The following is an 18,040-nucleotide window of genomic DNA, read 5'->3' on the forward strand; positions in this document are numbered from 1 at the left end:
CTTTAAATTCCTGCCTAGGAGGCACAACAGGAAGAGGGAGAAAATCCTTAGACAGCTGTTCCCAACTGAAGTGCTTGCTGTTGTACTGACAGCCTTTGGATTTCCCATATTTTTCCAGTCCTGGTCACAATGATCACCTTACCATGACGTCTCCAAACTTTCTATACAAAAAGGGCTAGTTTACTATCCTGTAGACTTTAGGTGGGCCGAACTGTTGCCATTAGGAATAGAAAATGCCCCCTCATCCATGGGAGTAAACAATGCCTTGGGCTTCGTACTCAGTGAGAGAAAAAAAAAATACATAATGCCCATAGTCAGTAGAATGAGGAGTAGTGCCCCATCATTGGCACTACTCTTTAGGAGGAATTATGCCCTATTGTTGGTGTCAATTGGAGGAATACTACCCCGCTGTTGATGTCCGTGGGAAAAATACGGTAGTGCCCCAAGAGGCAGATAAAGTCTAGCAAAGGGCCACAGTTTGAAGACCACTGACCTGGACAAATAATGAATCTTCCCCAACAAGGACACAGCAATAAAAACCTAAAATTTCCCAAACTTTCTCTGCTATATCCAAAACCAAAAGTTTGGTTTTTAGATTAATACACAAGTAAAAACAACAATGAAAGGGATTGTTTTAGAAAACATTTAAAAGGCAACACAACCAATACAAAGAAGTACAATGCCAAAAATATACATACTAATCACCATTATAGATATTAGTTGAAAAGAACAAATGTATCAGTTATTTCCGCTTTAGGTTGGTACCAGGATGACCTATTCTCCGTTTTTCTCTCTCGGGAACTCAAGTGGTGGGACAGACAGACCATCTACTCTCCGTTTTAATGTAACTTAAAAACCACGACAGAGAACGTGAGACCTCCTCAGTATGGCATTGGAACAGAGCAGGGAACTTGAGGGCTCATATTTCACTACAAAAGATCCCAAAAGATGAGGAGATTGTGAACAATTCAACAACTTTAACGTAAACCAGAAATATTGTTTCGGGTTGGATAACCCTTTAAATCACCACTGTACAACTACTTAGGTGGGAGATAAAAGTTCAGAATTAAATTGCACAGCCAATCTATGTAGTGTGAGTAACCACAGGAATGTCTATCTCTATGGCCGACATACGGGACCGTGCCGAGTACGATGGCTGAACATAGCTGTGCATGCTGGGTACATGGGAATACAACGGCTGCCAAAATGGCGATGGCAAGGACTTGCAGGCACAATACCACAAAAACAGTAACAGGGCGGTGAGGAACATCCCTCCAGAGCTGCCTATGGCAACAAACACTGCAATGTCATAGTTGAACAGAGACCCGTATTTCCTGTTCAACACGTTGGTGTAAAATATGGACCAGATAGATGGAGTCAGGCTGATGACACCAGCTAGGATATACAGCAAGCCTGCCACAAGATGGCAACCAGCGCTGTTGATGAGACACTTGGCAATTTTTAGGTTCGGCACATTGGAGGTGAAGGTGGTGTTGCATATTCCGGTTAGGCACAGGATGAGGGCAGAGCCAGCGGTCAGGATGCTAAAGGGAAGAGCAAACTGTAGAACGCGGATGTCCAGCTGGTCCACGCTGGCGTACCACTCGGTATCGTACATCAGGCATTCCCTGCTCCACTCTTCCCGCGTGCACTTCACCCAGAGTCCGATGCTGACTGTCAAGTTCTTCTCATTGCGATTATAAGTGTACAATCTCATCTGCCGCCACTGGGGTAACAGGGTGGCAGCGAACAAGCCAGAGATGGAGGCAGTGCCACAGACAAAGGCCAGCAGGGTCACGGCATGCACTTCCTGGCAGCCCATTATCTTCTATCATGGAACCTGGTAGAAAATAGAATACAGAAAAAAGGTTTAAAATGAGAGCACAGTGTAGGTGTAGCCAAAACTTTGTTTTAGTTTTTGTGTGTGAAAGGGTTAGAACCCCTGTAAAATACAATTTTTATGTCCATGTCTCCTCCCTCCATTTGTCCTGTAATCATAGTTTCTAGTAAAGAAAGTGGTGGGAAAATGAAAGTCGGCTGCACACAGTAGAGGTCATCCAATAAAAAAAAAAAAAAAAAAAAGTCCTTTACTCATAAATATGGGACAAACCGCACCAGGATGCAGCATACAGTTGACGCATTTCATACAAAAAAGTACTTAATTATGATTAAGCACTTTTTTGTGTGAAATGCGTCAACTGTATGCTACATCCTGGTGCTGTTTAGCCCATATTTTAAGAATAAAGGACTTTTATTTGATGACATCTGTGTGCAGCCAACTTGTTTGTCATGTTCTGTCCAAGAAGGAATGTCCCCTTCCTTTCTAAAGAACTGGGAAAACGGACAGGGGTCGCAACCATTTCCTACTTCAGTCAGAACATACAAAAAATTTTGGCTTTATATACATTTAAAAACAGACCAAAAATAGCAAACAGACATCCATTCTTAGGGTTTACATACAGTTAAAGTCGGTCAGCAAGCTATAGGGAAGGAACCTTGCGCTGTGTGTGGAACCAGGTGTTTTTTGCGGCGGTCCAGCAGGCCCACATGCAATGTCAATGCGGCACAGTGGTGTAGTGGTTAGCACTCTCGCCTAGCAGTAAAAAGGGTTGCTTGTTCAAATCCCAACCACGACACCACCTGCCTGGAGTTTGCATGTTCTCCCTGTGCCTGCGTGGGTTTCCTCCGGGTACTTCGGTTACCTCCCACACTCCAAAGACATGCTGGTAGGTTAATTGGCCCTAGTATATGAATGGGGACTTTGGATTGTGGGCAGCAACCGATGTGAGTGTGCGATGTACAGGGATAGGGACAATTGTAGACACTCACTCAGGTTGAACTGGATGGACTGGCGTCTTTATTCAACCTTACTATGTAAAGCGAAGGCTCCCCAATCAGCAAAGACCTTACTCCCTAATGATTGAAAAGCTCTAACTCAACATGGGGCATGGAACTTCAGAGAGAGACCACTGCTTTCATACAGAGAGCAAGGGTCCATCGCTGCAGCATGCTGGCAGGGGATAGACCTTTCTACTCAGAATGTGGCAGCTTCTGGGGGGGTAAAAAAAAAAAAAAAACACAACAACACACACACACACACACACACACACACAAACCCTGCCCCCAAGCATTAAAAAACCCCTTAAAGAGGAAGTAAACCCTGATGGGTTTACTTCCTCTTTCATTCCCTGCAAAGGTAAAGCATAATGGACTACTATGCATCGCATAGTAGTCCATTATGTGTCACTTACCTGACACAGGAGCCAGCGAAGTCACCGCTGTCCCCTGTAGTCCGGAGCGTCCATCTTCTTGGTAGGTCTCGCTGCTCCGCCACTGTCATTCGGCGAAGCCGCGATGACTCGTGGCATATCGCCGTTGACAGTGGTGCGCCGGCGCATGCGCCGCAGACAGTGGTGCCTGTCTTTCGGCAAATATCTTCTAAACCGTGTAGGTTTAGGAGATATTTCTTGGACCTACAGGTAAGCCTTAATCTAGTCTTACCTGTAGGTCAAAGTTGGTTGTAAGGGTTTACAACCACTTTAAAGGATCATTAGGTGCCTGTGTGCTGTCAAATTAGCCAACTTGTCAAACTCCAACCACCTCACTTCCAGTTTTTTTAAACCATCAGTAATTGGAGATTGATGAATTGCTGTTTGGACACAACACTGGCAACCAAATACAGTCCAGGTACAGGAGGATTTTGCTGTTTTGACACCACAGCGGCTAACGAGGACAAAAGTTGTCGTTGTCTCGGAGGCGGCCATTTTGTTGGTTAGTATCGGAGCCAGTAACCATCTCCGCTCATAATATCATGCAGCAGACTGTATTTGGTTGCCGGTGTTGTGTCCAAACAGCATATTCGTCAAAAGCTCCAATTACTGATGGTTTAAAGAAACCGGAAGTAAGGTGGTTGGAGTTTCTGCTAAGTGTGCTAAATCTGACAGAACACCGGCTCAAAGGTGTTAAAAAAAATAAAAAATTTCACTTGCTACAAATACTGTAGTTGCTGACTTTTAAAAATCAGGTGCATTCCAGTCCATGGAGTCCAACACTGCAGCCAATTCTCACTGCTCCAGGTGCCACCATCTTGAATTTGGGAGCAGGCTGCGAGAAATCACAGCCGGCTCCCTGCTTGCACATGTGAGAGATCGCGCAGTGTAGGGAGACCTGTCCTGCAGCCTCCTGGGATGTGACATGTTCCAGAAGGCTGCAGGTGGAACGAGTGATGTCATTCTCGCCTAGGCAAGAACTGAGGAAGCGGGAGCAGATACTAACCAAAACAAAAAAAAAAGAAAAAAAAAAAAAACCCTCAAATGCATTAGGGGTTGGGGTAGGAGGAGAAGCTCATATTTTACTTGAGTGAAGTTTCTCTTTAAAATTTTAATTTCCCTTCTCTTTGCTCACCAAGATCAAAAAAAAATAAAAAAATAAAAATAAAAGTGTATATTAGATAGAGTAGAATTACATTTAGAGAGAGAGAAAACACAAAGCAAAAAACTTGGAGGCTCCACTCCTTCCTGACGCTAAAAAAAGTTTTGGCTACAAACACCATAACAGAATGACAAATCTTTTAATAGGTGAAACATTACTTGTATAATTATCCCAATTGTGCATTTTGCTGTCAGGCCGGAGATTTTTATATCACCAGCAGATAGTCTAGCACTACATTCTGTGCCAGACTAATGCTCTGCAGCTGTCGGTGTGTTGGGAAAGCCCGAGCTGCGGGTGTGATCGCGTAGTCGCACCTTGTTCTCACCCACACATTTCTTCTCATCTAAGGTTTTACAGTGGTGTGAAAAAGTGTTTGCCCCCTGCCTCATTTCCTGTTCCTTTGCATGTTTGTCACACTTAAGTGTTTCGGAACATCAAACCAATTTAAACAATAGTCAAGGACAACACAAGTAAACACAAAATGCAATTTGTAAATGAAGGTGTTTATTATTAAAGGTGAAAAAAAATCCAAACCATCATGGCCCTGTGTGAAAAAGTGATTGCCCCCCTTGTTAAAACATACTATAACTGTGGTTGTCCACACCTGAGTTCAATTTCTCTAGCCACACCCAGGCCTGATTATTGCCACACCTGTTCACAATCAAGGCATCACTTAAATAGGACCTGCTTGACACAGTAAGGTCCACCAGAAGATCCTTATAAGCTACACATCATGCCGAGACCCAAAGAAATTCAGGAACAATTGAGAAAGAAAGTAATTGAGATCTATCAGTCTGGAAAGGGTTATAAAGCCATTTCCAAAGCTTTGGGAATCCAGCGAACCACAGTGAGAGCCATTATCCACAAATGGCGAAGACATGGAACAGTGGTGAACCTTCCCAGGAGTGGCCGGCCGCCCAAAATTACCCCAAGAGCGCAGCGACGACTCATCCAAGAGGTCACAAAAGACCCCACAACAACGTCCAAGGAACTGCAGGCCTCACTTAAAGTGCAGGGCCACCCTGAAAACAAAAAAAATATTAAAAATTACAAAAAAATATAAAAAAAAAAAAAAAAGAAAAACATTTTTTTTTTTTACTTACCAGAAATGCCTGTTGCTAGGCACTTTCTCCTAATCTTCCTCTTCCTCCTCCGCGGAGATCTTCTGTCTTCTGCCTTCGTCGCGGCGTCTTCTGGGTAATGAGTCGCGCTGTGTTCTGGGAACTGTGTGTTCCAGAACACAGCGCGTCCCATTCAGAAAGCGCTACGGGACTCGCGCATGCGCAGTAGGAAACGGGCAGTGAAGCCGTAAGACTCCACTGCCTGTTTCCCTTACAAGGAATGGCAGCACCGGGACCCGAGAGCCGAGGGACGGGTCGGCCTCAGGCGGCCGACATCGCGGGCACCCTGGACAGGTGAGTGTGTTGATTAAGTCAGCAGCTGCAGTGTTTGCAGCTGATGACTTTTTTTTTTTTTTTGTATAACCAGCCCTCCTCTTTAAGGTCAGCGTTCATGCCTCCACCATCAGGAAAAGACTGGGCAAAAATGGCCTGCATGGCAGAGTTCCAAGGAGAAAACCACTGCTGAGCAAAAAACATCAAAGCTCGTCTCAATTTCTCCACAACACATCTTGATGATCCCCAAGACTTTTGGGACAACATTCTGTGGACCGATGAGACAAAAGTGGAACTCTTTGGAAGGTGTGTGTCCAAGTATATCTGGCGTAGAAGGAACACTGCATTTCATAAAAAGAACATTATACCAACAGTAAAATATGGTGGTGGTAGTGTGATGGTCTGGGGCTGTTTTGCTGCTTCAGGACCTGGAAGACTTGCCGTGATAAAAGGAACTATGAATTCTGCTGTCTACCAAGAGATCCTGAAGGAGAATGTCCGACCATCTGTTCGTGTACTCAAGCTGAAACGAACTTGGGTTCTGCAGCAGGACAATGATCCTAAACACACCAGCAAGTCCACCACCGAATGGCTGAAGAAAAACAAAATGAAGACTTTGGAGTGGCCTAGCCAAAGTCCTGACCTGAATCCTATTGAGATGTTGTGGTATGACCTTAAAAAGGCCGTTCATGCTCGAAAACCCTCTAATGTAACTGAATTAGGACAATTCTGCAAAGATGAGTGGGCCAAAATTCCTCCAGGACGCTGTAAAAGCCTCATTGCACGTTATCGCAAACGCTTGGTTGCAGTTGTTGCTGCTAAGGGTGGCCCAACCAGTTATTAGGTTTAGGGGGCAATCACTTTTTCACACAGGGCCATGATGGTTTGGATTTTTTTTCACCTTTAATAATAAACACCTTCATTTACAAATTGCATTTTGTGTTTACTTGTGTTGTCCTTGACTATTGTTTAAATTGGTTTGATGTTCCGAAACACTTAAGTGTGACAAACATGCAAAGGAACAGGAAATGAGGAAGGGGGCAAACACTTTTTCACACCACTGTATATTGGATTTTTATGGTGTGCAAAAGTGACATGAAGGTCAATGTAAAATATACATTCTAGTTATGGGCAGGAAACCTTAGTCATGGCATTTGGAAAAATTAAAAGTATACTAAAATGTTTTTACAGCTATGAAAATACCTCATCAGAGGCCAGGCACAGTTGGGCATTTCATGTAAATGTGTAAATCTACCTAGAGACAATTCCATCGCCAGATCATACACAGAATCTCCTCAACAATCTACTGACGAGAAACGGTCTCCTAAAACAAACCCAATGTGAGAGAGTATGTCGGCGTAAGTTTGTGTCCATGGAGAGGGAACAAGGATGGCCAAGCAGCCATCTCCATCCTCTCCAATGACAGGTCCGCAATGTCCGAGATAAGAAAATTCCTTAAAGTGGTAGTAAACCCTTCTATAATTTTCAGTCAAGGAAGCTGCCATCTTGGCCTCTAATGATTCTTCAACTGCCATAATGCTGCACATGTGATCAGTTATGAAACCAGACATTGGATGGTTTGAAAATTTGGTTGAGAGCACAACCAATGTGAAAGTTAACATTTCCGGCATGCAAGTGTTTTTTCAAACTGGGTTTACTCCCGCTTTAAAGTGGAACTTAAGTCAGAAAACGAAGTCCTCCTAGATCACCTCAGGCTGGCCCATTTTGCAGGTATAGCCATGTAAAAACAAACAATATAACTAATTATACTGTTTAAAACCCAGTAATACACGGTTTTACCCTGCTCTGCACATGCTCAGTTGCTCTCCATTTTAGCCATTTTTAGGCACTGCTGAACAGTCTTAAAAGCGGAGTTCCACCCAAAAGTGGAAGCTCCGCTTGTTCGCACCCCCCCCCCCCCAAAAAACAAAACAAAACAGGTAGCCGCTCCCAATTATGTGCAAGATAACCACATCGGTGTGCAGCCATCTACAAAACTCCTGGCCCCTTCGCTGCCTTCTGGGCGACACACAAAAGTCCCAGAAGACAGCGGGACCATTCAGAAAGCCCATCGCAACTCGCACATGCGCAATAGGAAACCGCAAGGCTTCACTTCCCGTTTCCCTTAGTAAGGATGCCAGTGCCTGCACCCAGAGCCGAATGACCGGTCGGCTCAGAGTGCCGACATCGTGGGCTCCTTGGACAGGTAAGTGTCCTTAGATTACGTATATTATAGTAATTGTAGCTGCGGACTTAATTTTTGTTCACCCAAGCTGGAACTCGGCTTTCAGACCCCTTTTACACTGGGGTGCTTTAGTACTGAAAATAGCATCTGTAAAGCGCCTCTCATGCCTCTCTAGTGTGGGAGCCCGAGTGCTTTCACACTGGGGCGGTGCGCTTGCAGGATAGGAAAAAAAAAAAGTCCTGCTAGCAGCATCTTTGGGGCGGTGCGGGAGCGGTGTATACACCTCTCCTAAAATGCCCTGTCCATTGAAATGAATGGGCAGCGCTGCCAAAGCGCCTGCAAAGCATTTTGGCAGAACCACAACCCTTTCTTCGGCCGATCGCGGGGAGCTTTTTTAACGCCGCCAAAACTAGCGGCGCATTACCGCTAAATGCACCACTACCCCAGTGTGAAAGTAGCGTAAAGCAGAATTAAACCCTTCTATCCTTTAAAACCAAGGACAGTACTTCTGTTTGATCTGCAACTGCCATGGTACTATACATGTGATCAGTTATGACACCAGCCATTTGACGGTTTGACAGTTTGGTTGAGGACACAAGCAAATGTGCGTCAGTTTGTAACGGACATGACGTTCTGTCGCCGCCATCTTGCTACACCTTGCTCTTGTCCACAGTAAGGATACATTGAGAAGGGGGCAAGCAGGCATCTTGTTACACCCACCGGAGTTTTGCATTTTTACACTTATTTTTAACAGTAAACTGAGCTTACCTGTGAGATCAGCAGGTTTGCCGTGGCTTTTAAAATTTAACATCAAAACAGTCCGGAGGATTTCGAAATATTGTATTTCACCTTCTAAGCTCCATTTATTGCTAAAAATAATCGTGAAATTCAAAACTCCGCTGGGTGTAACAAGCTGTCTGCTTGCCCCTTCTCAGTGTATCCTTACTGTGGAGGAGTGTAGCAAGATGGCAGCAACGGAACGTCACCTCCATTACAAAATCTAACAAAACACCGGCATTCCAGGAATGGAATTGTTTTTTAAACCGCTAAAATCGATGGGTCCACTTTACGATTTACTGCTATTTGGGAGCTCTGGGCTTTCGCAAAATGGCAGCCTCCAGCAAGAAGCAAGTTGTTATGGGTAAAGTTCTGCACATGGCCCGAATGTCAGGTGAAATCATTTGGTTAAAAAAATAAAAATAAAATATCCGCCATTCGGCCCAGGTGTATGGCAGCCAGTCCAACAGAAGCTGGCCATTCAGCCGCCTTCTGTCAGACAAGCATGCTGGAGAACCAGCAGCCGACCTGCTCCAAGAGCGCCATCCCCCTGTTACAACAGTAGGGGAGATTGCTGTACTAATTTCGGATTATTAGTACAGCAGTTCTGACCCGAGCTGTCAAGTTCAACCCGCTGGGTTGAACGAAAAAATAAATAAATAAAACTGATAGCATGTACAAGGCTTAAAAAAGGAGAATCTTCTTCACCCCATTGATGACTTTCCACAATTTTCTTGCCACCACCCCCTTTTAACAAATTAGATAATATTTTATTGGGGGGGGGGGGGGGTTATGTGCAAGGGACATTGGTCCCGAAGAGGCAATTCTGCCTCATCTGTGCCACCAGCACCACCTGCCAGTGCCCACGAGTGCCACCTATCAATGCCCACAAGTGGTGCCAATCAGTGTAACCAGTGCCCATTATTGCTAGCCATCAACGTACATAAATGAAGGAGAAAAATTATAACAAAAAAAAAAAAAAAAAACTGGGAGGTAATCAAATACCACCAAAAGAAAGCTCTATTTGTGGGCAAAAAAAATAAAGATTGTTGGGTACAGTGTTGTATGACCGAGCAATTGTCATTCAAAGTGCATCAGCGCTGAAAGCTGGTCTGGACAGGAGGGGGGGGTTTAGGTGCCCAGTAAGAAAGTGGTTAAAAAAATAAAATAAAAAAAAATAAAAACTAACTTAGTGTTGGATGTAAACAGCGGAACTGTGACCTTTGGAACGAGATAAGCTTCTGTGTAGGGGAAGGGTGGATTAGGTTAGGTCAGGGAAATGGGCCAAAAAAATGTAAATAAAAGTTTAGATAAGTGTCCTTTGTTTCAAAGCCTTTGAGCCTAGGTTCACATTGGTACGATTTGGCATGTCAAATCACAAGCCAAATTGGCGACTATTGTTCGCAGTGGCACCGTCCGAATTGGTGCGGCGCTGCACCGATTCCCTATTTGTAAAGGCATCTGTACAGGAACCCGCACAGATGTCTGTCAAATCGCCCCTGAAGTCGGACTGCATTGCTGGGTTGAAAATATGAAATCATGTGCGTTCAAATGAACTCGCACTATTTCTATCCCGCTCCAATGTGAACCTGGGCTACAGCTAAAATACTTGCAAACTCCCTTTTTTTTTTTTTTTTTCCTTGCAACAACAAAAACAAACACAAAACACACAAAAAACATTAGGATATCAATATTTTTTTTTTAAACTATACTGTAGCTAGTAAACCTCTATAAGCCCCCCATTCACAATGGAACGATTTGCCATGTAATTTGACAGGTCAAATCAAGACAAGTCGCATCCTATTACCAGCAAATCGCACTGCGACGCTGAATTTGTGGTGCCGGATTGATTTGAAAAAATAGTTCCGGCATTACTTTTGGCAATTTAAGGTGCACGAAGCCGCACAGATGTCTTCCAAGTTGCACCAGAAGTCGCACTGACATCTGGCTTTGAAATTGTGCGATTTCAGAAGAAACTGCATGATTTCAAAGCCACCGTCCATACGAACGAGAGCTGGACCTCATCTCAGGAGGAGATTTTGGCACCATTTTTTTTTGCTTGGCTTTCAAAGTTACAAGCAGAAAACATCTGAGGGATGATGGACCATATAAATTATAAGGGCGGCTTCACACTGCACTTTGGGTAAGGAGTAGATAGCCCCTTTCCTGCGAGTTAGCTGCACTTTCCCATAGACTTCTCTTGGGTCCCGCGGTTTTCTTGCACTTTCAGAAAAGTACCAAAATGGCGGGACATAACAGAAGTCTATGGGAAAGCACAGCCAACCCACACAAAAAACACGGCTTAGCTACACTTTGCCCAAAATGCAGGGGGCAGTGTGAAGCCGCCATTATATAGCTGTGTCACCAAGACAAATAGGAGTGAGTGAATTTCACCAGTAAAGAAACTGGACAGCTATTTAAAAAAAAAAAAAAAATATAAATAAAAAAAACAAACAACCACACAGCAGTTGTCACCCTTCCAGATATAAGGCAATATAATACAGGAGGTGTGTTATGGGCCAGATCACCAGGTGAAAACAGGCCTTAAATAAAAAAAAAAGAACTAAAGCAGCCACCACATCTAATGATCAATAAGCTGCATTTTCGGTTTAATACGGTTTTAGGCTTGGTTCACATCTGCGTGGATGGTGCTGCTGTAGGACCCACAGAAATACCAGCAGCCACAACCACCCACACAGAGAAAATGTGGGACCCACGGGCAGGTGCCATTAATCCTAACGGCATGCCGCCCGCTCTGGAAACTGAGGTTCCCGCGTGGTCTACAATTTCTAAAATAGTGCAGGGACTTCTTTCCTACTTGTCACGGGGCATGGCAGCCCATTCAAATGAATAGCCTCTCGTGACTGCGCAAACTGTGACCCTCTTGGTCGCAGTGTTGTGAACCTAGCCTTAAATGCAGCCTATGCATTATATGCAATGCTACAGAAGACTGCAGACCTACTAGAGGAAATGGTCAGAGACTGAAGCATGCTGTAGGAGAGTGGTCTCCAAACTGTGCCCCAGGGGCCAGATGTGGCCCTTTGCTTGCCTTTATCAGGCCTTTGGGACAATAGTCCTCACCCACCGACGACAGGGGCAATCATTCCACCCACCGACGACAGGGGCAATCATTCCACCCACCGACGACAGGGGCAATCATTCCACCCACCGACGACAGGGGCAATCATTCCTCCCACCGACGACAGGGGCAATCATTCCTCCCACCGACGACAGGGGCAATCATTCCTCCCACCGACGACAGGGGCAATCATTCCTCCCACCGATGACAGGGGCAATCTTTCCTCCCACCGACGCCTAACGACGGGGCAATGATTCCTCCCACCGATGGGGGAATCATTCCCCCCCCACCAACGCCAGGGGAATCATTCCTCCCACTGACGCGATCAGCAGGGCATTTTGTACCTCCACGGTCCACAATCTGCCCCTCCTAAAGTCTGAAGGAGAGTAATCTGGCCCTTTGTTTATAAAGTTTGGAGACCTCTGCTCTAGGCAACAGGCTAGAGGCAGTTACATGAGACTGCTGAGACCTTACAAGGGGCCACACTGCAGAAACCAAATCCCCTCCCCCGTAGCCCTCAAGTTGTGGGTTGGGCCCCACCAGGCTTTTATAGCTCATTCATTTTATCTAAACTAAAAATAAATATTCCATCTAGAGTTGGTCTTTAAAATCTGCGTTCTGCGAAGCCTGTGGGGTCATGTCTGTCTGGTTTGCTCCTTCCCCCCCGCCTCATCGTTTTCTCATTGTGATGAATGAATAGAGCTGTGATCGGTACAGTGTACCCAACGGATCAGCGGGGGACCTGGCATTTTGTAAGGTGAAAGCATTCACCAATTACACGGCACTTACATCCAGCGAGAACACTGTGTGGGTGGCTTGTGCCGCTATTGTGCTATTTTCGAGCCTTGACAGACAATACAGTCCTCCATAATTTGCTTTTTCTGCCGGAAACACTGAAGGCAAGCAGACCTTTTAGGATGCATTATTTTTAAACGGATTTAGATTCGGGACCGCTCCAACAATTTACAACTATATCTTTAAAGTAAACCCGTCACTGGATTCAGGGCTGTCACACTTGTAATGGCAATGCACCTAAACTATGTGTGTCGCCATTCATTGTATAGTAGAGCCCAACATACATGCCATGCGTTGTGGTGGGTGCGTTTTTAAGAAGGTCATTCACGTCCCCCCCCCCCCCATCTACTGTGGTGCAATCATATTGAATGAGCTGCTTTAATGCAACGCACAACACTGTGTGAATGGAACCATAAAGAAAACCTATTGGCGATGTCTGTAGAAAATGCAAGTTGCCTGGATTCACAGACGTCAATACTTTTTGGCTGGAGCTGGGCTTTAGGCCTGATTCACACCTTTGCATTTTTTTGTGCTTTTTGCATCTTGCAGATTTGCACTATAGTCCATTTAGCATGGCTTCCTATGGAACACGTTCTTTAGTGCAAATCTGCGAAATGCACTAAAAATGCATAGGTGTGAACCAGGCTTAAAGTGGAACTTCACTCTCTCGGTCAACATTATTTGTAATCCTCATGTAAATAGAGGGCGGATTAGATTTAAATCATTAGTAAAAAAAAATAAAAAATAAAAAAAAAGCTTGATTTTTTTTTTTTTTTTTTTTAAAAGAGCAGCCATCATCTCTGCCCCACTGCGCACCTCCTCTGACCTGCAGTCTACTCGCCAACAGTCCAGCAACATGGCCACATTGAGCCTCGCTCCTCTCCCCCTCTCTGCGGCACTGCCATTGAAACTGGGCACACAGCTGCAGGTTCATGGCTGAGCACACACTGTGCATGCGTGGTTTGCTCTCCGAGTAGAAGGCAATCTTCTGGGACCTGTGACGTGTCCCAGAAGATTGCCAAGAGGGAGGGGCCACCTTAGGGAGAGGAGTCATCGCCTAGGCGGCTTGAAGTGGTACAGGAAGTCCCACTCAAAACTAGGCTCTTCACACCCCCCCCCCCCCAAAAAAAGAAATGACATGCCAAATGTGGCATATAAGGGGTGAGGAGTGCTTAAAGCGGAAGTTTCACTTTTGGGTGGAACTCTGCTTTAAACAGGTTAATCACACATAGTTGGAGAACTACTCAAATTCTTTTTATTCAAATTAAAACAATAACATTGCCAGCGCACATTAGCTCGCAGAGCTTGGATTCATTGAATGAATGAATGAAATACTTGTATAAGGCGCACAATGCGAACTGAATCGCCTCTAGGCAATTCAGTTTATCAAAAATGTAACTATTGCACAATATACAGCCTCATGCTACATAACTAAGCTCCATTTCATGCTAAATAAAATGTAAAATTTATCATAAAATAGAAAACTATCTTTAAATTTTTACTCCAAAAGCATTTTTTTTTTTTTTTTTTTTTTTAAATAAATTTGATAACAATTCCAATTGAAAGTGAAAAAAAAATCCTATTTTTTTTTTTTAAATCACTGATTTTTATCTACCCTGGTAAACAGCTAGGAAAAGTATATCATTAGCTACGCTTTTGTTACAATCCTTTGGTTACTCCTGGTTTTCTTGCTTAGGTAAAAGATATACATCCCAGGAGGAGATGAGGAGGAGATGAGGAGATGTTTTTTCAGCTAAGCACACTCTCCAGCATGCATGCCTGAGCTAAGGGCAGATGGATTCCAGGAAGTAAATGCTACATGAATCATCTGCCTCTACTCAGGATGGCCACAGCCAGAAATGCTAGGAGGGTGCTTTTCAAAGAGATTTCTCAGCAAAAAAAAAACCCCAAAAACAAAAAAAACAAAAAAAAAAAACACACACACACCACACCCACGGATAGATGGGGGATGTTAGCCTTGAATATTAAAAATGAATGTTTTGGTGCTCAGACACAGTGAAGATTCTGCTTAAAAGACCTTACTTTTGAGCCAATATTAAAGAAGAGCTCCAGTCTCCCCACTAAAAAATTACAATCCAACAGCTACAAGTCCTGTAGCTGCAGACTTTTAATATAAGGACACTTGCCTGTCCTGGGATCCAGCGATATCCTCACCCGAGCCGATTCTTCAATAAGGTTCGGGTGCAGGGGGCTACATCTTAAGCCTTGCGACTTCACAGCCACCCCCCCCCCCCCCATTCACAAAAAGTGCCAAATATGGGGAGGATGCAGAGAAGCGCAAGTTCCCCTTTTGGGTGAAGTTCCACTTTAAGCACCACTATAAATACTTTACTGCACGGAGAGAGGGCGAATGTGCGCTTCAAAGGCAGTTTCTCACGGTAATCATGGCGTGTAATTAGAATTTTACATGTCTTTGTGTAATGAGAGCTCTGCTCTATCTGGCAGCGGGTCAATCAGCATCATACGTTGGCGGTAATAAGACCGTGAGTCAAGGATGAATACATCACGTCAGTATTACTGCCACATGCTGGATCTTGCACTGAAATAATAATTATAGAGAGAGTGTTAAAGGCATGGGTGACATTTTCCCCAGAAATCTCTAGAAAGGACATAATTAATGGGAGGCCTATATATATTATATATATATATATATATATATATATATATATATATATATATATATATATATATATATATATATATATATATATATATATATATATATATAAAACATTTTTTTTTTTTTTTTTTTTTTTTTATTTATACATTTGCTTTAGAATAAATCTAAACCAAACTGGGTGACATTTATCTTGCTAATGCGTGGACGGCGGTGGGCTTTAATGCCTCCTATATGCAGCCCTATGTAAACACAAAACTGTGCGCTCCCAGCAGAGTCATTGGCTAAGACCGGAAAGCACCTGATGCACACTTGCGATCAAAAGCTTTTCAATCATGTGACAGCCAATCACAGCAGTCACATGACCTGAATGCCTGCCTCTCAGCACCTTGAAGTTCTTAAAGGGTGATGGGAATAATAAAATACCATTTCCTTTGGTGAATCGTATTGCTGCTGATCTCCTCCAGCCTCTTTAACCCACTTCATGCCAACATGCAGTCGCTCAGCATCAGCCACACATTACTGCTCTGGTCCGGCTTCCCGACACACACACACACACACGACACGGACACGGACACGGACCATGCCTGTGAATGTGTGTCAACACAGCTACTTGTAGTCTCCACCAGGGGCGCATGTGAGACGGTGACAATGAAGGAGCATGACAGATGTCAGGCCCTTAACAGGAAGTGTCTGAACACGGGCCTTTGTGGCAGGATCACCAGGTTGTATTTTTAGGAAATCTGCAGATTTTAAAAGACTGCAAACAAGGTTTTTAAATTACATTAAAAAAGGCAATAAAGCTTAATTATGAGATTTTAGAAATTTGGTTTAGATCTACATTTTCTATCACTTCGGTGTAGTGATGGTAAAACTACAATAAATCCTTCCTGTGGATTAATTATTTTAATTACAGAAGTAAACCAGAGCAAAGATAGGACATGTCAGATGTAAAGAAAATATAAAATATAGAAATTGGATATCTTTATACGTCAATGCTATTTAAAATAGTAACCATTGGATTAAGGATAAGTCTCCTTGACTGGAGCATAGAAAACAAAATGACAGGGATTCTAACCCTACTGTTTTCTGCTCAGGGAGCACTGAGAACTGAGTGATCAGCGGTGCCTGATCGCTCAGTTCTCAGCCTTAGAGCCAGCGGGGACCAATGCTGTATCCACCTAGGCAAGTATGATCAAAAATAAATAAATAAATAAATAAATAAATAAATAAATAAAAGGGAAAACTCCTGGAATGTAGCACTTAGAATTGCATAGAAAGAAAGGAAATAGAAAGAAAATAAATATACCATCCTATCTGTTTGCCAATGCTAGCAGCATAAAAGGATTCAAAATAGTTAAAGCGGGAGTCCACCGGGACTCCGCGTTTTTTTTTTTTTTAAAAGCCAGCAGCTACAAAATACTGCAGCTGCTGACTTTTAAAATAGTGACACTTACCTGTCCAGCGCGCCCGCGATGTCGGCACCCGAAGCCGATCGCTAGGTCGTCTGTCGGGTCCTGCCGCCGCCATCTTGGGTATGGGAATCAGGAAATGGAGCCTTTCGGCTTCATTTCCCGGTTCCCTACTGCGCATGCGCGAATTGCGCTGCGCAATAAGGACGCTCCCCGCTGCCTCTGGGAGCTGTGTGTTTCCCAGCAGGCAGCGGGGCACTTGCGGGAAGGGGCGGGCACTTGCGGAAAGGGGCGTAAGTTACGCCTCTTTCCGCAGAGAGCTGTCCGGAAGTGGGTGCAGTTACCTGGATTATCCAGGTAACTGCACCCCCTCCCCCTGAAAGGTGCCGATTGTGGCACCGGAGGGGGGATAGGGTTCCGATGAGTGGAAGGTCCACTTTAGGGTGGACCTCCACTTTATAGTGATTGTAAAAGGCAGAAGGTTTTTTATCTTATTGCATTCTATGCATTAAAATAAAAGAAACTTTCTGTGTGCAGCAGCCCCCTAATACTTACCTGAGCCCCATCTTGATCCAAGGACATTGCAGGAGTGTCTCAGGATTCCCTCCTCATTGGCTGAGATGGCAGAACAGCGCCATTGGCTCCTGCTATGGTCAAAAAGTCAGTGAGAAGGGGGGGAGGAATCAAACTGTCTGAATGGAGCAGCAGTTCTGCTCAGGTGCCCCTATAGTAAGCTGCTTGCTGTGGGGCAGGAGGGAGGTCCGAGAAGAAAAAAATAAAGAAAAACCTCCACAGAGCAGGCAACTATGACATGTTTGTTATTTTAAGGTAAAAAAAAACAAACAAACAGACTTTACGAGTTTAGTTCCTCTTAAATCAAAATGGAGCCGTTTTTTGGGGGTGAGGAAAAAAAAATACCCCCACCCTCTGGTATTCTAGGTGCAGAGTTTTAGGTTTTCAGATGAAATTGTTTTTCTTCTTACAGTCTGTCTGGACCTGCCCTGATGTTACCAAGTTCCTGGTAGCCGAGGGCACATTTGTTTTACCTTCATTTGAGCTCTGTGTAATCTCTGCAGTAGAACAAGATACAGCTGCACAGGGTCAGTAGAAGTGCACCTGACCCGGCATTAAAGGGGTTGTAAAGGTAAATATTTTTTCACCTTAATGTATTCTATGCATTAAGGCAAAAAAAAAAAAAATCCCACAGTCGCCGGCGCCCCCAGCCCCCCCTCCCCCAGGTTTTACTTACCTGACCCCTCTCAAAAGTCCTACGCTCGCCGCCCGACAGCGCTCAGCCAGGCTGGCCGATTGGCTAGAGTGGATGGATTT

General features: G+C 44.2%; 2 protein-coding genes across 10 annotated transcripts in view; one reads left to right on the forward strand and one right to left on the reverse strand.

Moving 5' to 3' along the window:
• The window catches only part of ADAM22 (ADAM metallopeptidase domain 22), a 462,480-nt gene that overhangs the window by 246,842 nt on the left and 197,598 nt on the right, over positions 1 to 18,040 (forward strand). The window lies entirely within an intron of this gene.
• Positions 630 to 18,040, reverse strand: part of CLDN12 (claudin 12) — a 27,294-nt gene continuing 9,883 nt past the window's right edge. The window contains exon 2 of the mRNA XM_077490882.1: positions 630 to 1,840. Within this exon, the coding sequence (XP_077347008.1) occupies positions 1,085 to 1,822 (738 nt within the window). The 5' untranslated portion in view covers positions 1,823 to 1,840 and the 3' untranslated portion in view covers positions 630 to 1,084. The remainder of the gene's footprint in view (positions 1,841 to 18,040) is intronic.

This window comes from Lithobates pipiens, unplaced genomic scaffold (genome assembly GCF_037356315.1).
Source record: "Lithobates pipiens isolate NorthernLeopardFrog02 unplaced genomic scaffold, aLitPip1_a1.2 Scaffold_19, whole genome shotgun sequence".
NCBI classification, from domain to species: domain Eukaryota; kingdom Metazoa; phylum Chordata; class Amphibia; order Anura; family Ranidae; genus Lithobates; species Lithobates pipiens.